Genomic DNA, 21436 nt, shown 5'->3' on the forward strand with positions numbered 1-21436 from the left:
AAAAAAGCAACGGAAAAGGAAGATGAACTAACAAAAGTCAGACAAAAAAAATAATAATAATGAAGCAGGGAGACCTGGAATACAGGATGAGAAAGCAGAGGGAGAGGAAGAAACAGAGCAAAATACCAAACCGGACACACCAAAGGTTGGGAAACTTGTTTTCTGAAAGAGAGTATTAACAAATCATAAAGATTTGTACAAGTTTCATAATCATAAAGCGTCTTGGGCCCCCAGTTCAAAACATTGTTTACATGTGTGGCCCATAGAGAAGGGATTTATGTTCTGAAGGAAAGCTCAGTTTGATGCGTTGATTTGACTTTTTTGTGGTGTCTGTTTTCCTTCGCAGCAGTTCATCTTGCAGATGCGATAATTTGGGTCCCTAATATTTAATATTATATAGCATTACTAGCCGGGCGGCCTAAAGAAAGCTTTTGTTGTCCCTGGAAGTAACAGGAGGCAGGTCTACTTTAGGGGACTGGCCGAGTACTTGTGCCCTGGGACTGGCCACCGTAGGAGACAGGATGCTGGACTTCATGCACCTTGCTCTGACCCAGCAGGGCACTTCTTATGTTCGGTTAAGAAAGCATAAGGAACCTTTCTTCCGTATTAGAAAACTGCATAGCTGGAATAGAGGTATTTGGGAGGAAAGAGAACAGGTCTTCCAAAAAAATGTTTTGGTAAAGAGGGTTCCTCCACCCAGGGCGGAGGGCTAGTGAGAGAGGGGGGAACATGGAAGGGCCTCCTTAACCCTTCCCCATTGCTGCTGGCGTGCTTCCTTGTTCCACCTCCCCCAGCAGTAATCTGCTGCTTGTGGCTGAAGCCAGTAAATATGAGCTGCGCATTGCCAGGCACCAGCAGAGCTGCCCTGGACTGCTGCTGGGCCGGGTCTGGTGAAACAGGGGGGGGGAGCCCCAGCCGTGCTGGCTCCTCGCTTCTCCACCACACTCCCCCTCCCCGCCCCCTCCGCTCTCTGAAACAGCGTGTGTGGGGCTGGGGGGTGGGGGCAGAAGAGTTTTGCGAAACCGCTTCCCAAAGTAATTCAAAAGGACTCCGGCGCAGGCGGCGGTGCTGATGGAAGGACACTCTCCGGTCCCGCGGAGCCTGGGCTCGGCCACGCTGCTGCTGCTGCTCCTGCAGGGATCCTTCCGGGGGCTGCGCGGTGAGTACCTTCCCCGTCATCCTTGGCAATGTAAGGCGACCGTAAACACACGAGGAAGAGGCACAATCCAGCCTCCCTGCCACTTCTTCCGGGTTTGCCTTATTTTGTTGCTGTTCAGCTGCGGTTACATTATTTCCTCTCCCAAAAAATCTAGAAAAAGTCATATTTTGGCCATATTTTTCTCTCTTTTTTTTTTCCCCTCTACTGTTTTGCAGCCCGATATTGTGCTGCGTGACTGTGCTGCTTATTTGCATTTAGAGCCTGCGACTCAAAGCTAAGGAAGCAGGACACAATGGGGGCGTGGAAGGCAAGGTAGGCAGGGCGGGCGGGTAGAAAAGGGAGAGCCAGCGTGGGCAGCCCTCCCTTTTCGGCCAGGCACAGAGCAGCTTCATCAGCAGGGCTTCATCTTCCCTTGTGCAACATTGAAAACATAGTAGCGTTTTGCGGTTCAGGTGGCTGAGGTTCTGTGCTGGCCAGGCCCATGCTGGGGCTGTGCATTTGGGAGCAACCGGTACAGCTGGGGCTCTGCATTTTTCTGCCAGGCTGGGGCAGCATTAGAAACAATTGTAGCGTTTTTGCAGTTCATGTGAAGGAGGAAGCTTAAGACTCAGGAGGGGAGGGGTGGGGGGGAGTTCTGCAGAAGCAACATTGAATACGTTTCAGGAGCTTAGGCAGCATTTCAGCATTGTAAAGGTTAATGTAGTGGGAAGTTCAAAAAGAAGCTCAAAACTTGGCTTTTCACAAAAGCCTTCACTTAAAGGTCTCTCCCTCAGGGTCAGATTCAGGATGATGCGAGATGTCAGACGCCGTAACCATTTCATCTTATAAGTTAATCTCATTATTTCCCCCGCTAGCTGTATTTTATAATGCATTCGTGCTTTTCAAGTCAAGTTTGTTGAATGTTTATGTTTATTTATTTTTTGTATATTTATACTTATATTTATAATCATTAAATTTTATTTTAAAGTTGTTCGCTGCTTTATCTATAAGTTCATACGACGTTAGCCCTGTTATCTGTACCCTCTTGTTTGATGTAATTTCCAACTTTGGTTCTATGTAAACCGACGTGATATGCACTAGTACAGGAACATCGATATATAAAAGCCTTAAATAAATAAATAAATAAATAAATAATGTTCCTGGCAGGCACGGCAGGGCTGGGAGCAATCGGTACAGCATTTCAGCTTTTTCCTTTTGTGTTAGGGCTCAGTCTTTCCTGAATCAGGGTTGGAAAAACAGGGCACTCCCTTTCTTTCTGCTGGGCACAGCATGGGGTGCAGCCAGTCCACTAAGCACAGCCGGCAGAATTTTTCCCTTTAGTTTCACTTTCGAAATCAGGTAGCCAGGCGTGGTGTTCTTTCCTCCTTACTTCCGCTTTAGCTGGAGCCTGCAGCTTGCTCGTGAGGTATTTAATTCTATATAGAATCGGGTAATTAAAGACTAGTGGCAATATATATGTCTACCATTCAACCAGGTTATGTTAAAGCCAGGTAATTTTAAATTGCTGTTGCCCCTTGCAAAGGGCCATATGTACTTAAATTTATTTCAGCTAGAGGTGTTTTGTTATAGGGCCAGTGGCCCCATGGTAATGTCCCCTGTTACATTACTAATCAGTATTTAGGGCAGCTAAAAAGGCTAGTGGCCTGTTTATTCTTTTAAGGCCAAGGGTCCTGGTGTAATGGGTATTTGCATATGTAGATATGTTTGGTATTTTAAGCATTAGCAATATATGTTTAAAGGTATTATTAAATAGCCATCTGAGATTATTAAATAGCCATCTCATATATCGCATATATAGCATATACCGATTCCCCCCCCCCCTCTGTTGTATGAGGTATCATTTACATTATAATTACTAGCGTCCTAAAAGAACAAAGGCCACAGCAGTACACATTGTGTGTTTAAAGGGCCAGCGGCCTGTTTGAAGTGCATGTCTTGGTATGCTGGGATGGCAGCACATGGCAGCAGCCATTTTGGGGAGCAGCACAGGACAAAGGCCACAGCGGTGCAGTGCACATTATGTGTTTATAGGGCCAGCGGCCTGTTTGCAGTGCAAACATCTAGAAAAAGTCATATTTTGGCCGTATTTTTCTCTCTTTTTTCCCTCTACTGGGTTGCAGCCCGATATTGTGCTGCGTGACTGTGCTGCTTATTTGCATTTTGACCTCCCAAGGGGCCAAGGAGGGGTGCCGCCAAGTGCCAACGTGCTCTAATATTAGAGGCGTTGTATAAACAGCGCTTTGCGCCGTTCCTGAGCAGAATCTTTGAAGCAAGTTGTTTCCAAGTACTTACAATTTATGCTACAGTCTTATGTTTCCGGACTCTGGCAATTACCTGGGGGCAGTTTAAAAAAGTGTTTGACAGTATGCTAATTGCATTTGGGATGGAGTCTGAACTGTCGTCATGCTGTATGAAAATAAACATGATGAGACTTTGCTCTGTATTTACAGGCATTGTATTTACTATAGTGCTTTGAGATAAGAACATAAGAAGTGCCATGTTGGGTCAGACCAGTGGTCCATCCAGCCCAGCGTCTTGGCTCCTTCAGTGGCTATTCCGGGTCCCTAGCAAGTACCTGACAGATCTTAATGGGGAAGTTCATTTCTTGCAGCTCAGGCCCAGAAGTAAGTGATGACGAGCCCCACGTCTGACTTGCTAATAATTGTTAATGTCCAAACACTTTTTAAGCCCAGCTACACTATTAACCTTAACCACATCGTCCAGCAATACATTCCATAGCATAATTGTGTGTTGGCTGAAAGAATACTTTCTTAAATTAGTTTTAAGTTTGCTACCAATAGATTTCATGAGATGGCCCCCAGTACTAGTATTATTTGAAAGGGTAAATAACTATTTTCTACTAACTTGTTCCATATTACTCATGATTTTATACTCTGTCTGTCATATCCCTCCATTCAGTCATCTCTTCTCCAAGTTGAAAAGCCTTAGCCTGTGAGCCTTTCTTCATAAGGGAGCCGTTCCATCCCCTTTATCATCTTTGTTGCCAATCTCTATCCCATTTGTAATTCTCAATCATTTTTTAGATGGACCGACGAAAACAGCACACAATGCTTGATGTGGTCACACTATAGATTTATATGGTGGCACTGTGATATTCTTCACTTTTTTCTCTATCCCAGTGGTTCCCAAACCTGCCCTGGGGTACCTCCAGCCAGTCAAATTTCATTCTGGCTGGCTGCCGGAAGGCCCCGACCGCTGCTCAGTCATGCCGCCTCGTGACCTGGTCCCTCCTATGGCACATGCGGTGTCAGCCCTTAAAGGGCCCTTGCCGGGAAAATCCCTGCTATGTCCTCTGTTGACCAGCTCTCCCTCCTTAAGGGCTCAACAGACAGGTCACCCTCGCCTCAGCAACAGGTCTCATGTCTTGCAGTGTGTGTTGCTAGTGTTCCCGAGTTCCTGTGTCTTCAGTGTCATCTTCTCCTGCTTTGTCTTGTGTTCATTAGCCTTGCCTTGTCCAGCCTTGCCTGCCTCATTTAGCCTTCCATGTCTTCTCCAGCCCATCTATTTCCGATTCTATCTCGTCCAGCCCATCTATTTCCGATTCCATCTCGTCCAGCCCATCTATTTCCGATTCCATCTCGTCCAGCCCATCTATTTCCGAGCCCATCTCGTCCAGCCTCCCTTGTCTTCTCCAGGGTTGTCCAGCCTTGCCTGCCTAGTCCAGCCTTCCTTGTCTGTCTCATCCAGTGTCTTCAGTGTATTTCTGTCCACCCTTGGCAGGATTTCCGGATTCTGTCCTCTTGCCTGGACCTGACCACATTTTGCCTGCCGCCTTGACCTGACCTCTTGCCTAGACTTGACCACTCTTGTCTGCTTCCTGCCCTGACCTTAGCCTGCCTCCATTTCCATCTGTCTGTTGCCAACTCTGACCCCCAACGTACCTTTCAACTCTTTCCCTATCCACCACCCTAGGGACCTATCTAAAACCTACTGGTCACCAGAGCTCAAAGGCTCAACCTGTGGGGATGGTGGCCGGTATAGATGAAGCTCCGGTCTGTCCCACTACTGGATGCTTTCGCCAGCTGCCGGCATAGTCCTTACAGGTTTGCCTATGAGGCTGCTTCATCTACACCGCAGCACCAAGGGCTGACATCCACCCCATGCTTTACACACTACTCTATCCTTTCCAAATAATTCCTAATATTCTATTTGCTTTTTTGTCCTCTGCTACATGCTGAGCTGAGGGTTTCATTGGAGGAAAAGTCTATAAACCATTATTAAGGTGGACTTTGGAGAAATCCACTGCTTATCCATGGGATAAGCAGCATGGAATCTAACAGCCTTTTGGGAGCCTGTCAGATACTTGTGACCTGTATTGGCTACTGTTGAAAAACAGGATACTGGGCTTGATGGACCTCTGGTTTGACCAGTAAGGCAAGTCTTATGTTATTTATTTATTTAAAACTTTTCTATATATAAATATCATATCTGTTTACATGGAACTCGGGTAACTTAACACGGAAGCAGAGGCAAAGTTACAATGAACAGGGTGAAATAACTTGGAAGTGGGAGGAATCGGAAATAGATTGAGATAAAGTGGTATACGGTAGGAAATGACTCACTAGGACATAATTCGATTAATTAGAGGGAAAAGGAGGTCAGATCAACTGTTGGCCTCATGGTACAGTGGATTATATACAATGGGTTATATAACAAACAGGCCGATACAGTAAAATTGGCGGGAGAGCCGGCGCTCCGAGGCGAGCGCCCACTCTCCTGGGCACGCGATCCAGTATTTAAATGAGGGCCCGCGGTAAAAGGAGCGGCGGCTGTCAGTGGGTTTGACAGCCGACACTCAATTTTGCCGGCATCTGTTCTCAAACCCGCTGACAGCCACAGGTTCGTAAAACGGACGCCGGCATAATTGAGCATATGTCTTCCGACCCGCGGGCCGCCGGACGATTTAAAAATTTTTTTTAAAAAATGTTTAAATTTTTTTTAAATTTTGGGGTCTCCGACTTAATATCGCTATGATATTAAGTCAGAGGGTGTACAGAAAAGCATTTTTTTCTGCTTTTCTGTACACTTTCCTGGTGCCGGCAGAAATTAATGCCAGCCTTTGAGCAGGCATTAATTTCTGAAAGTAAAATGTGCGGCTTGGCTGCACATTTTACTTTCTGTATTGCGTGGGAATAACTAATAGGACCATCAACATGCATTTGCATGTTGCGGGCGCTATTAGTTTCGGAGGGAGGTTGGCTGCTCATTTTTGACGCGCTATTACCCCTTACTGTATAAGGGGTAAGAATAGCACATCAAAAATGCGTGGCCAATCGCGGGCTAACAATGCGCTCCGATGGAGCACACTGTACTGTATTGGTCTGAAAGGGATTAAATACAAGGTTTATACACCAGGTTTATATACAATGGATTATATACCAGGTTTATATACAGTCAGTTATGTAGCAGAGGGTACTTACTGAACAGGATTATCTACAAAATCAGAGGGGAGGGGAATTAGGTAGGCAAGGGGAGAGGTAGGTTTATATGCAAGTTAAGCGGGATGGAGTATGTACTTAATAAGGCACTTTATCCTATCCCATGACTTTTTAGTTTTGTGAGTTATTTCTCATGAGGTATTTTATCAAATACCGTCTGAAAATCAAAATAACTATTTCAGCCAGTTTACCCTTATCTGGTGCCATTGCTATGCAATTTGGCATCTATGGCCAAACAAAAAGTTGCCTTCACCCTATACATGACACTATGAACGAGAAGACTGTTTAATATTTTAAAATTTAAAATGTTACACTATTATTTTTAATCTATAAATGGGCATAAGTGTGAACTTGGTCCCTTAAGTCTGTATGGATGTAATCCTTTACCTCTACCAGAACCTACCCGTAACCTCTACTTAGCAGATTAGTAATCTCTACTTTGTTAAACAGTAGGGGTTAAAAAGGAGTGCGTGCCTTTAATCCATGATGATGTCTTTCACAGACAGACCCTCCATAAATACAGAATAGGTGACCACAACTTAGAAATAAAAACATGTAAACAAAAACTGTACTGGAAACCCCAAGAAGCCAGACTGTGCATGCAGTGTAATACCGGAGAAAAAGAAATTGAAATGCAAATATTGTGAAAAATACCAAAGATATCGTGAGACATGCATTCCCAAAATTGATGTATTTCATTCACTAGACTAAAAATATTTTTGTTCTATCTTTGTTGTCTCAACATATTACTAATCACTTTGTTCTTCATCTCTTTTTTTCTGAATTCTTCTTGTTGGTCTCCTAATTCGTTTCCCAGGGTTTCTTTTCCATTTTTTGTTTCTTCTTCCTCCTATCTTCCGTTCTTCTGCACTATCTGATGTTGATCCTTCCCTTCATCCCATTTTCTCCATTTCTCTCTTTTTCTGTCTCACTATAAACTCATATCTAGATTTCATCTCTCCTTCTTCCCCTCCAGTTCTGTGTCCCAACCCTACACCTCCCCAACTCTCCCTTCTATTGATCCCCTCACCAGGGCCGGCGGAACCACTAGGCGAGCTAGGCCTGTGCCTAGGGCGCCGAGACTTAGGGGGCGCCGCGGCAGGCAGCAGAATTTTGAAAGGGCAAAAAGTGCCCTTTCAAAATTCTGCCAGCCTTTGACTCGCCTAGATGGAGACCAAGCATTGAGATTTAGGGGGCGCTGCGGCAGGCAGCCAGCCCTCCGACTCTCCCTGCCTCCCCCCCCAGTGCCACCCTCCCGACGCCCCCCTAGTGGTCCAGCGGAGGTCCCGGGAGCAATCTGCCGCTCCCGGGGCCTCCACTGCCACTAAGCAAAATGGCGCCGGTGACATTTAGCCCCTACCATGTGACAGGGGCTGAAGGCCACCGGCGCCATTTTGCTTAGTGGCAGCCGAGGCCCCAGGTATGGCAGATCGCTCCCGGGCCCTCTGCTGGACCACCGGGGGGGGGGGGAGGCAGGGAGAGTCGGGGGATGGCTGCCTGCCGCGGCGCCCCTTAAGTCTCGGCGGCTGGTCTCCGGCTGCACCGATCTTCCTTTCTTCAGCCACGTGATCAGCTAGACCGGCTGCGCCGATATTCTTTCTGTGTGTGTGTGTGTGTGTATATGTGATGTGATGTATATGTAAGAAAGGAATGGAGCTTCTGTGTGTGTGTGTATGTGATGTGTATGTGAGAAAGGAATCTGCCAGTTTAAAAAAATGAAGTGTGATAATACATATACCTCAACTTTTGTGCTGATTTTGTTGAAAAGTTGGATGAAAGATGAAATTACTAAATTTTAAGAATCCCTCTGCTGGAAAATAAAATTTAACAAAGTGGGTAGAGACAAATACTAAAGTGGGTAGAGACAAATACTAAAGTAAAAAAAAAATTAAAGTATTTAAAATGTTCATCTCAGCAAAATCACAAATTTAAGATACTGATGCCAGGTGGGGTTTTGTTGGTTTTTTTTGAAGCATAATTTAAGCATGAAGACTAGAATAGTTCCAATCTGAAACTGTTTTGCTTTTATTTTTTAAGCCTTTAGAAAATGTATATTTTTAAATGACTAAGACTGGAGTCTTCCATTTAAAAGGGAAGCTCACTAAGGATGTCTTTCTGTTCTATATCTCCCACATGAATAATCATACGACTGATAGTTTGAAGAAACACACTTGCTTTATTGCCTGAAAGCATAAAACAAGAGAAGGTGTAGGTGGCTGTCCCTTGGGAGGACAGAACCTGAAGGAAGGGTGTCATTTTGCCTTCTGATAGGAATGTGGTTTTCTTATTTAATGGTTGGGAGTATCACCTTCACTTTTAGTAAAAGTGAAAAATGCTGTAAGTCTGAAAGCAAGGTGCTTCTGTGAGTATAATGTGTATGTGAGACAGGGAGAGTGCTTCTGTATGTGTGTGGTGTATATGTGAGTCAGGGAGGGTGCTTGTGTGTGTCAGTGTGTGTGTGCAAGAGAGATGGAGCATGTTTTTGGCTGGCTTGTGGCTGTGAGAGAGGGCATGTGTGTGATTGAGCCTGTTTGTAAGTGAGAACGTGTGTGATTGAGAGCTTGTGTGTAAGTGAAATAGAGAGAGCATGTGTGTGATTGAAAGCCTGTGTGTTAGTAAGAGAGAGCGAGAGCATTGTGTGATTGAGAGAGACTGGCCAGAGAGGTGACTGGTATGTGTGTGTGTGAGTGAGTGAGAGAGAGAGAGAGAGACTGGTTGGGGAGATGAGTGATGTGTGAGAGACAGAAACTGGTCCTGAGGGTGTGACTTGTGTGTGTGTGTGTGTGAGAGAGAGAGAAGAGACTGGTTTTGGTCCCTAAGGAAGAGGACTGTGAGGACAGCTTCAGCAGCTACTGCTGCTTCTGGTATGGCCTGCAAGGGAAAGGAGTAGGAGAACTGCTGGAGAGGGTAAGTAAAGGTGGCTTTTTAAGTTCATTTTTCTTGATTGACTACCATTTTAATTATTGGGTAGTATGTGATGTCTGCTGTTTGAAATATTTTATTGGTGTTTGGTAAAGCTTTCAAAATTTGCATTAATCTTTAATTATTGGATATTCTATTCATCAGCTGTTTTGAAATTATCTTATTTGTATGGTTTTATAATTATGATTAATGATTTATATATCTTTATATTATTGATTTGTTTCACAAGGAATGGTGAAATTTTTGTTTTTCCATTGTTACACTGTATAGAGTCTGGCGTGATGCGTTTTACAGTTCAGTTTTTGTCTGCACATTTCTGTTTATAGTTTGTGGCTTTATTCTGTATTTGATGAGAGGTCTATCTCTGCTCAGTATGTGTGACCATGATGAGAGATTCTGCTTGCATATAGTGTCTGTATAGGGATCATTAGCAATCGGGTTTGTTTTGTTTCCTCAGTAGGTGGTGTATTGGTATTCTAGGACCCAGTGTAATATTTACCCTTGCTTTTTCAAAGGTAGGGTTATTGTTGTTTGAGTCCTTGGTGTTATTACTGTTATGTTACGATGGGATTGCAGTATAGATTTTGAGTGTCTTTTTTGCGGGGTTTTGTGTTAGTTCACAATGTGCCTGGCAGTGGAAGGTGTTTGTGCTGCTGTTACTGTGAGGTGACACCAGAATTTGAAAATATCTTTTAGTATGACGAACTGTAAGGGAAACATCCAAGCTCCATTGTTTAGGGGAATTTCAGTGGATGCACAGAGTTAGAGAACTGAAGATGCAGGATTTGTATTGACATTCTGTTCCTTCCTATATATTCCTGACTTCACTCTCATAGCCCTGTAGAATTAGTTGAATGAGGCTATCAAATAATTTTATAGTGTGAAACTGGCCAGCTTTTTAAAGTTACCCAGAAGAGCCTTTGGACTTTTTTATTAACACTTTTTTTAATAACCAATTTGAAAGCATGATCCATGCTATAGAGGTGGGTGTGATGAAGAAATGTCATTTTGGTTCTCCCCCCCCCCCCAACAATTCTTCTGTCTAGAGATGCCACTGATTTTCTGTGACCTTAAGCATTAGTACAAGAAGGATTAAGGGGGCGATGCTGGAGAGTCACACAAATGCATTGGCCCCTGGGTGCCGGAGACCCTTGGTGCTCCACTGGGTGCGAGCCATATGGGGCCGCAAGCGGTGGCAAAGAGGAGTGGAGATTTGGCGGGCCGCAAGCAGTGCCCAACCTGCTTGTGACCGGAAAACCACACAGTCAACGGGCGTGATCGAGAATGAGGTAGGAATCGGGGCTGAGACGGGGTGGGGGGGCGCAAGGGAGAAGGCTCGCCTAGGGCGCCAAATCCCCTTGCACTGGCCCTGGTGGCAGAGAATCATCCTAGGCAGCTTTTTAAAATTCTGTCAGATTTATCAAACAGAAAAAAATGATCTATCTGAAGGAGAATCTGAGGGTTTAACAGCAGATTTGCTTGTAATTCATTTTGACAATAAAATCTTCAAAAAGAATTTGCAATTCCATCAGCCTGAATCAGAGATTGTAAAATTAGCTGATTCAGTAAATATTATACATTTATTAACATTTCAGAGCTAGGTTTAGGGAGAATTTTACCAGCTATTGGATGTTCTTCCCTCTAGGCTGGTTTAAGAATCAGGAGCTAAGTCTTGCCGCATATCTTTGCTCTATTATCATTAATGGCTTGGGACAGGGTTTAACCCCCCATCTATCCCAAAAGATGCAAAGGTTCACGGTTCTAAGAGGGCTTGAATTCCGGTCTTTCAGATTTACCTTTCATTGCTAAGGTGATGAAACAAAGAAAGTATTTCAGCAAATTCAAGGTTATGTGGAAGAAAAATAAATGGTTTTCGTCCCAGACAATCAGACTTTTGTCAAGGACATGGTACCAAATCTGCATTGCTTGCAGTGATCAGTGAAATTCAGATTGAGACTGATGGTGGGGGGAAGTATGCTCTTATCTCTTTCGATATGAATATGGTATTTCCTTCTCTTGATCATTTGGGGGTGGGGGGTAATTTTCAAAAGGATTTACGTGCAGAAGCCCATTTTGAAAATCAGTTTGGGGTGTATGAATGTGAAAGTGCATGCGGAACACGACTCTGTGTGCACTTTTGCATGCACAGTAAATAGGCCTTCCAGGGGGCGGAACTGGTGGTGAGGGAAAGCATTTATGCGTGTGTAAATCTACATGCGCTCAGCTGCGCCTGCTCTTGAGAGGGTTCAGCTTTGTCTGTTTATGGTGCAGAGGGTACTGCACTCACTCTGAAAATTCTGGCTAAAGTGAGAATTTGCAGACTTTAGCCTATGCAGATTGTTTGAAAATGTCCCTCCTTGTGTTAATTCAGTATTTTATACGAGCATGGTTTCCCCTTCTAAATTTTAAACACTCCCTCCACGTTTTCTAACAGGTACTGGATGGGTGAGGTTGTTAGGGTTGGGGGAAAAAGGAGACCTGTTTTTAAATTGCATTTACCGGGGAGGGCTGCGCCGAGAAATCATTTTAATTTTTATATTTTTCTTTGCAGATGATGGGGGGGGGGGGGGGGGGGGGGGGGGGGTTGTCAACAGGCTCAGCTAGCAGGAGCGTTTTAAAATATACTGGGATAATTCTTGTTGCTGAGAGTAGAGCCGGGCACCCAATCAGGTCTAAAGGCTTGCTGGTTGGGAAAGACTGCTGCAGGGAGAAACCTTGGTAAACCGGGGTCCATAGTGTGCCATTATTTCACCTAAGACTCTCTTTGGAAGGTGTATGAGGTGTAAATGCTGTTATGCTATAGCTGATGCTAAGAGTATCTCCGATGTTACCCGGCCGGCACTGGTCGTCGTTGTCCTCGTTATGAGGAGCTTCTTTGTTAAAGGTTCTTCAGGGTGTGCAGAGAGGGCACCTTTTCACTTTGCCCCTACTTTTCTAATTCTCTCTTGCACTGTTCAGGCATCTCTGAACTGTCTGGGCTACCCTAGCCTTGGAAAAGTGGTGTGCTGCTTCTTTTCAGTCCATCTCTCGGAAAAGGGTGGTAATGCTAACACTTCATGATCAGAATGGCTTTTCATGCAATGTTGACCAGGGATGGGGGGGTTTGCATGCAGGTTAAACTTTCACAGATTTCAGCACCTTCCCAAATCCCTGATGGTAATGTTTGCCCTATAATAAGCCCTTTTTATTTATTTTGTTTATATATCTGTTCGATCCTGTGATACCATAAACAAATTAAGCATTTCAAAAAGCATGCAAATGAGGCAGTGTGGAGAAAGCTGTGTGGGCAGGCATTTTTGGCTTCTTTGTCTTTAGATTGCGCTGGCAGCATGGCCCAAGCGTGCTCATCCCGGTTTCCTCACCTTTTTCTATAGAGGGCCACTTTCATCGGAGTAACTTTGCATTTCCAGCATGGGATAACGAGGTTCGTGCGTTGGGGAATGAGGCAGCGGATGCATTCTGTGACTTGAAGCAAGGCAGGCCTGAAGGTGCTCATTTTTACCATAGTCAGCTTCTGGTGCAGCCTCTGCTCCAGCTTTGAATAACAAGTATTCTTTGGCCTGTTAGAAAAGCTGTTCACCTCAGCCTCCTTTCTGGATACAAAGAGGGCAATTTTCAAAGCCATTTACTGGGGTAAAAGGGCTGTTTCATAATTGCCCACCCTGCATGCGGGTAAAAGTATGTGTTTTGTTCCACGACACACACAGCTCTGTCCACGCTCTGGAAGTGTTCTCAGGTGTGCTACTTCTGCTAGAAAAAGTAACTACAGGAAAAGAAGGTATTTTTCTCTTTGAGTAGTTTTAAAAGGGAAAGTACTGGGGCTGTGCAGTCGTTTTCTGACAAAATGAAAAGCACAAAAAAACACAACATTGTTTCGCTTTGTTAGAAAAGAAAATGAAAATAAAAACCCAATAACATTTGTTGGGTTTTTCTTTTCGTTTCAGAATGCCAATGCTGCTGCCGCCACAAACAAAACCCAGTGTGCAGAAAGTAAAAAAAAAAAAAAAAAAGGGAATTCCATTCTTACTCCTCATTTCTGCCCCCCCCCCCCCCCCCCCACACACACACACACATAGATCTCCAGCTGCTACTGCCCTGAGTCCTGTATTTAAAATAATGCCAGCTGGACCTGAGGCTGTCTGGCACCATTTTGAAGTCAGGACCCAATGGAGCATGAGTGCCTGGGGATCGCTTCTACCCCAATTGGACTACCAGAACCCCATGGATGGGGTAAGCTACGTTCTCCTAGGACAAGCAAAATGGTAGTCCTCACACCTACGTGACATCATCAGATGGAGCCCGGCACGGAAACGTCTGTCAAAGTTTCTAGAACTTTGACTGGTATACTGAGCATGCCTTAATCCAAGCATTTACGTGGGGTCCCTCTTCGGTCTCTCTTTTTCTGCAGAGCTGTCATCTCGTGGTATTGGAACTCATGCTCTTTTCTTCTGGAAAACATCCACTTTTCGGCAAATTTTTGCCTTTTTTCCTGCACTGGGTCCCTCTCGGTTCCCCATTCCTTAGTCAGTCCTGCGGTGCAGTAAATCTTCGTTGCGCGGTTGGTTCCCCATAGCAGTGTCCAGGGGTTTGCAGGCCATCAACCATTCGCTGGCCTTGATTTTTCGATATGGCGTCATCAGATTTTTGTCAGTGCCCTCAGTGCCCTTGGACTGTGTCCATCATGGATCCACATGATGTGTGAATCTTCTGCCTGGGGGCATCCCACTATGTTTGGGGGTGCTGGCTTTGTGATCAGATGACCCCCAAGGACCGGCGGACCCGCCTCGACAAGATGGAGAAACCTTTTGGCTCTTAGGAGGCCTGAGCCTTTGACGTCAGTGTCTTCGACACCAAAGGTCCGTGGGGAATCGATGGGCACCGATCCCTCACCATCGGACTCTCCACCAGTAACACCGGAGGAGCAGGGGGGCTGGGGAATGGCCCTTCTTGGTCGCTTCTAGGTCGAGGGTTTCTGGATCTTCCCCTTTCACCTTGGCACTGGGGAAAGACCGGGCTGAGCACTATGAGAAGTCACAAAAGTATCGACACCAGTTGCCGTTGAAGCAGGGAACCGGGCTCGGGCTGGCAGAAGTTCTTGCTGTAATGCCCCTGAGGTGAGGATGTTGTACTCTTCATCGATGCCAGGGCTCTGAGGTGGTCTCCACCAATTCTGGTGCGGGGTACTGACTTTCCTCGAGGCTCCACGGAAGATCGTGTCACCCCTCCTTCCTCTCAGCTGGTCCTGTCATCAGTAACCTTCGAGGAGGAGCTGTGAAGCATAGGGTGCAGCTGGCGGTGGATCAAGCTCTGCTGGGCATCGAGCTGGTGCTTCTGCTGGCACTGGTGACATGATGTGCCTGCTGGAGCCACTGTTGGAGCGCCTCAATGTCCTCCTCGCCATCCTCCCTACTCAGCTGGCTCTGGTGCCCTGTGAGCCATCGATGCCTTGTGGGGCACTGTTGCTCTCTCAGCTCGATGCCGTCCTTGTTCATGGCTCCTCAGATGAGGAAAGCCCTTCGAGGCCAGCGGCGCTGCTGCGCCCTCCTGCTCCCCGGCCGGCCCTACCTGGTCTACCCTTTGACCATCATCGCCTTTGGGTCAGTCAGTGCCTGCAGTGCCTAGACCTCAGGCACACCTAGGCCTTCCTCCCTGGCTGATTTCAGTGAGGTCAGATGCCCCTTATGACCCCTGGGGAGACAACAGCTCCAATTCTTACTCGGAGGATTCCGAGGGCCTTCCCTTGGACCCGTCTCCCCCAGAGGAAAGACTGAGGTCCCCGCCCGAGGACGTAACCTTTGCAGGATTTGTGAGAGCCATGGCGGAAGCCATTCCATTCCAGCTGATGACGGAGGAGGATGCCAGGCACAAGTTGCTGGAGGTCCTCCAGTTTGTGAATGCTCCAAAGGAGACACTGGCTGTCCCAGTCCACAAAATCTTCAGGGAGCTGCTCCTGAAAATTTGAGAACATCCCCTCACGGTGCCGCCTGTAAATAGGAAGACAGATGGGGGTGTACCTGGTCCAGCATGCCACTGGCTTGGAGAAACATCAGCTCCCCCACCGGTCGGTTGTGGTCGAGTCTGCACTTAAGAAGGCCAAGTGCTTCTGGACCCATGCCTCGGCTCCCCTGCGGAGGGAAAATGGGGCGCTGGATGTGCTGGGTAAGAAGGTCTTTCAGGGCGACATGCTGATAGCCCAGAATGCCTCCTACCAGCTCTATATGACTCAGTACTCCTGTAACCTCTGGAAGCAGGTTCAGGAGGTGGCTTACCGATTGCCCCAATAGCAGCAAGAGGCTTTGCTGGCGGTTGCGCATCAGGGTCTTCAGTGCGGGAGCATGAGGTGCGCTCCACCTACAATGCATTTGAGATGGTGTCAAGAGTTGCAGCTGCTGGGATTGGCACCCGCAGGATTGCTTGGCTTCGGGCCTTGGACCTCTGGCCTGAGATGCAGGAGGGTCTCCTGCACTGGCGAAAATCTCTTTGGCGATAAGATGAGAGATGCGGTGGCTCAGTTTCGAGACCACCATGAGACCCTCCAGCACCTTTCCGCCAGTATTTCTGACCTGCTGTCTTTGGCCAGGAGGTCGGTGCAGCAAGGCCCAAGGCGCTCTTTCCAGTGGAAGTATTACCCGCCTGTGTCTCGCTCCCACCCATAGAGGAGGGTGAGCTCTCTGGGCCACTCCCAACAACAGAGAGCTCCCAAGCCACAACCAGCACCCTAGCCAAGCCCCACTATGGAGTTTTGACTGGAGGGGAGGGAGCAACAGCCAGCCGCCCGTCCCTGTGAAGAGAGATCCCCTGGTAGGAGGTTGACTATGACTTTTCGCTGATCGATGGACCGGGGGTCACCTCAGACCAGTGGGTTCTGTCCATTGTATGACTGGAAAAGAGGCTGAATCTGTTGGTGATCTGCCAGATTCTCCTCCGAACCCTTTTTGGGGGGCCAACAGCTTGTCAGGAGATCCTCTTGGTGGAGCTCTCCACCTTAGTAAGCCTGTTCCACCAGGACAATGGGGACGGTGTTTCTACTCCCAGTATTTTCTGATTCAAAAGAATACTGGGGGTTTCCGTCCCATCCTGGATCTGAGGGCCTTGAACAGATTTCTAAAAAGAGAAAGGTTCAAGATGGGCTATCTAGGCACCTTGATTCCCCTCCTGCAAAAAGGGAACTAGCTGTGTTTCCTCGATTTGAAAGACGCCTATACCCACATCGAGATCTTCTGAGGTCACAGTAAGTATTTCAGGTTTGTGGTGGGCAAATACCACTTTCAGTACAGGGTGTTACCGTTCGGTCTGGCCTCTGCACCACGCGTCTTTACCAAGTGCCTGGCCATGGTAGAGGCACACCTACACAGGTTGGACGTGCAGGTTTTCCCCTACCTGGTCGATTGGCTGGTCAAAAGCACTGCCCAGGTGGGAGTGACGTGTTCCCTGCGCTTGACCATCTGGGTGCTGGAATCGTGGGGTTCATTTTCTCATCTGAGCCTGTCACATAATAACATAAGAACATAAGAAATTGCCATGCTGGGTCAGACCAAGGGTCCATCAAACCCAGCATCCTGTTTCCAACAGAGGCCAAACCAGGCCACAAGAACCTGGCAATTACCCAAACACTAAGAAGATCCCATGCTACTGATGCAATTAATAGCAGTGGCTATTCCCTAAGTAAACTTGATTAATAGCCATTAATGGACTTCTCCTCCAAGAACTTATCCAAACCTTTTTTGAACCCAGCTACACTAACTGCACTAACCACATCCTCTGGCAACAAATTCCAGAGCTTTATTGTGCGTTGAGTGAAAAAGAATTTTATCTCAATTTTCACCTCAGCTGGACTTCATCAGAGCCCTGCTGGACACGGCTCAGGCGAAAGCTTTTCTACCCCATGGCAGGGCGTTGACCTTGGTGTCCCTTGCGGGGATAGTACAGTGGAGCCAGCTGGTCTCCGCGAGGCAAATGCAAGGCTATTAGGGCACAAGGCCACCACCATCCATGTTACTCCCTTTGCGCGCTTGCACATGCACAGGATCTAATGGACCCTGAGGTCCCCATGGAATCCGGCCACCCAGGGTCCACATCCGGGTTATGCTGTCTCTCCGGGACTCTTTGCCCTGGTGGGGGAACCTGTCAGATTTGAAGTGAGGGGTATCATTTCAATCTCCCCCTGTTCAGGTTGTCCTCACCACAAATGCGTCCAACCTGGGTTGGGGAGCCCATGTGGAAGGGCTCCACACTCAAGGCCTGTGGTCCACCCAGGAAACACAAAGTCAAATCAGCTTCCTGGAACTCTGGGTGATCAGGTATGTTTTCTGGGCTTTCAAAGATCAGCTAGCCGGCAAGATGGTCCTGATCCAGACTGACAACCAGGTCGTGATGTGGTATATCAACAAACAGGGGGGCACAAGATCGTTCCTCCTGTGTCAGGAAGTGGTCCAGATCTGGTGCTTTGAGCTATGTACCCGGCCGGAATGGATAATGTGATAGTGTACCGATTGAGTCGAGCCTTCAAGCCCCACAAGTGGTTCCTGAGCCAGGTGGTGGTGGATCGGATCTTTCATCTCTGGGGAACCACGGACATGGATCTGTTTGCATCCCCTTGCAGCAGCAAGGTGGCTCAGTTTTGCTCCCTGTACAGGTCAGACCATGCTCTGGCCTCGGTTGCCTTTGCCTGCAACTGGGGCCAGGGCCTCCTGTATGCCTATCCTCCGATCCCTCTAGTGATGAGGACTCTCTTGAAGCTTTGCTAGGACCAGGAAACTATGATCCTCATAGCCCCTCATTGGTCAAGGCAGGTCTGGTTCCCGCTCCTGCGGGATCTCTCCCTCCAGGAACCAATCAGCCTGGGGACTTCCCCAGACCTCATCACTCAGGATCAGGGCAGGCTGCGGTATCCCAGCCTCCAGACCCTGTCTCTTACAGCCTGCATGTTAAGAGGTTGATTCCGTGGCCCTTTGACTTCTCAGATGGGTCCTGGTGGCTTTCAGAAAGCCTTCCACTAGGAAGTCTTATGGGCTGAAGCGGAGGAGGTTTTCGGTGTGGTGTGAGCAACATGGCCTGGAACTCTTTTCTTGCTCCACTCACAAACTGCTTGATTACCTCTTCCACCTCTCGGAGTCTGGGTTGAAAACCAACACCATTAGGGTGCACTTGAGCACGATCGGAGCTTACCACCAGGGTGTGGATGGTTAACCCATTTCCATGCAGCCTTTAGTGGGATGTATTATGCAAGGCCTGATTCAGTTGAAACCTCCCGCTGTGTCTTGGGACCTCAGTGTGGTGTTGGCTCAGCTGTTGAAGGCTCCTTTCAAACTGCTGAACTCCTTGGACCTGAAATACCTGACCTGGAAGGTCATCTTTTTGGTGGCAGACACTTCAGCGCACAGAATCAGTGAGTTTCAGACATTGGTGACTTAGCCTCCATACATGAAGTTCTTTCGTGACTGGGTGGTTCTCTGCACGTACCCTATGTTCCTGCCCAAGGTGGTGACTGAGTTTCATCTTAACCAGTCAGTCTTCCTCCCTACCTTCTTTCCCAAGCCTCACTCGCACCAAGGCGAGCAGGCCTTGCACAGTCTGGATTGTAAGCCTTCTATCTGGAGTGGGCAGAAGGTCATAGGCAATTCATCTCTTCATCTCTCTTGACAGGAATAGATTGGGAGTTGCCGTTGACACGCAGACACTGTCCAGTTGGGTAGCAGATTGCATCTCTCTGTTATACGCAGGCAGGACTGCAGCTTGAGGGTCATGTCAAGGCTCATTCTGTCAGAGTTATGGTGACTTTGGTGGCCCACTTGTGGGCAATTCCTATGGAGGAGATTTGCTAGGCTGCGATGTGGATTTCCCTCCACATGTTTGCTTCTCACTATTGTCTGGATAGGGATGGCCGACGTGACAGTAGATTCGGTCAGTCCATCCTCAGGAATCTCTTTCAGTTGTAAACCCAGCTTGTCCTGCCTAGGACCCTTTTTTCTGGTTCAGGCTGTCTCTCTTTGTTACCAACAGCACCGGTGTTGTTGTGCCCATTGGCACTTGGTTAGGTGTCTGTAGGTCCCTTTGTTTTAGGAGACAGCCTGTAGCTAGGGATTCACCCATGTGCGAGGTCTACCATCCTGCTTGTCCTAAGAGAAAGCAGAGTTGCTTACCTGTAACAGGTGTTCTTCTAGGACAGCAGGATGTTAGTCCTCACGAAACCCACTCACCACCCCATGGAGTTGGGTTTTCTGCTATGTTGTTGTTTTATTTTTTCATAATTCTGTGTTATGAGACTGAAGAGGGACCTCATGTGGACGCATTGATTAAGGCATGTTGGGCATGCTCATTGTGCCAGTCAAAGTTCTAGAAACTTTGACAGAAGCTTTCTGTGCCGGGCTTCACCTGATGATGTCACCCATGTGTGAAGACTAACATCCTGCTGTCCTAGGAGAACACCTGTTACTGGTAAACAACTCTGGTTAATCCGCGTAAGGAATAGAATTCCATATTTTCTGTGCTTGGGGGGTGGGGGCATTAGTGGCTACAGCAGAGGCTGAAGTTTAATTTCTGCAGTTGTGGAAGGAGATTTGGCAGGGCAACAAGGGAACCTAGCCTCTTTCTCTTATGTTTTTTTGTTTTTCACATTTTCTGTTCATGTGATTTTCATTGGAAAAAACAAAGCAAACTGAAAGAAACATCAATCAAATGAAATCTGAATAAAAAAGAAGCAAAATGAAAAAAATGAAATAAAACAAAATTGTTTTTTGTGCACATCCCTGGAAAGCATGTGCAAACTTTCTTTTTGAGCATTGGTGCAAAAACCGTGGTGAAAAAGTACTTACAGACTGGGTACCGGCCCTGTATAGTTTTGAAAATTGCTGCTGAAAAGGGTGAATTGAGCCCATGTGTTTACCTGCTGGTAACCTCTTCCCAACTTTTAAAGTCTGACCTTTTTGCCCGATGTATCAATAACTGTGACCAAGTTAAGCAATTGTGATTGTATTTCAGCTTCAATAATTAGCCTTTTACTGTTTTATTATTGATTTTATGCATACTGTATTAGCTCTTAATTGCCTTTTTATTGATTTTATTTGTATTATTGATCTTATGTCTATTATCTTGTATTTTTGTAAACCGTTGTGATGGAACCTTGTAAATGACGGTATATAAAATTTTATATAGATAAATAAATAAGATCAAAAGCAATAATGCAGTATACATTACTTGTTGCACAATTGTCAGTATATGTTATTTCCTAAAGCAGGAAATGGATAGCTAAATTGATTAAAAATGTCACAATCTTAAAACTTCTTGTCCAAATAGCCACGTTACAGGTTGACGTATGTACCACGTGCCATAAGAACGCCACATGTCAGCAAAAGGACGGCAAAAATGTCTGTATCTGCAATTATGGATTTGTTGGAAATGGAAGGACTTTCTGTCAGGGTAAGTTAAATTACTGTAGTCACTGTACATATTTGTAACAGTTTTACCATTTTTGTTGTTGAACCAGTGAAAATCTTTAAAAAGGAACCTAAGCACTTACAGGTAGGTATTCAAACACCAGCTGGCTAGGAAAGTTAGTCAGATAAACTTATCTAGCATCCTTAGCCAGGATATTCCTTCCATGGCCACGCCATTGAGTATGCCCAGATAACCTTTGTTAGCTGGATAAGTGTCTCTGGCTGACTTTAGATCTGCTATTGCAGGTCTAACTTATCTGGCTGACTTAGGCAGATGTCTCAATGTTGCTACTTACCATTATGCCCCCGTCCTGCCCATCATATAGCCGGCTAACAGGTAGCCAGATAAATAGTTATCTGGCTAAGTGGTAGCCACTGAAAACAGTTGGATATTCAAACACTGTCACTTAGTCTGATAAGTCACAATGTATCTGGCTAAGTGGTGCTGAATATCAACCTCT

The 21436-nt window shown here is 46.5% G+C and overlaps 1 protein-coding gene across 3 annotated transcripts in view; it reads left to right on the forward strand.

Annotated features, from left to right (window-relative positions):
- Positions 1–744: 744 nt before the first annotated feature.
- SUSD1 (sushi domain containing 1) overlaps positions 745–21436 on the forward strand; it is a 222483-nt gene continuing 201791 nt past the window's right edge. Inside the window, exons 1-3 of one of the 3 annotated variants that reach the window (XM_029614451.1) lie at positions 745–1159; positions 12915–13028; positions 20836–20958. In XM_029614451.1, the coding sequence (XP_029470311.1) occupies positions 1072–1159; positions 12915–13028; positions 20836–20958 (325 nt within the window). In that variant the 5' untranslated portion in view covers positions 745–1071. The remainder of the gene's footprint in view (positions 1160–12914; positions 13029–20835; positions 20959–21436) is intronic. The other 2 variants (XM_029614437.1, XM_029614445.1) reach the window with 2 other exon arrangements.

Source organism: Rhinatrema bivittatum, chromosome 1 (genome assembly GCF_901001135.1).
Source record: "Rhinatrema bivittatum chromosome 1, aRhiBiv1.1, whole genome shotgun sequence".
NCBI lineage: Eukaryota > Metazoa > Chordata > Amphibia > Gymnophiona > Rhinatrematidae > Rhinatrema > Rhinatrema bivittatum.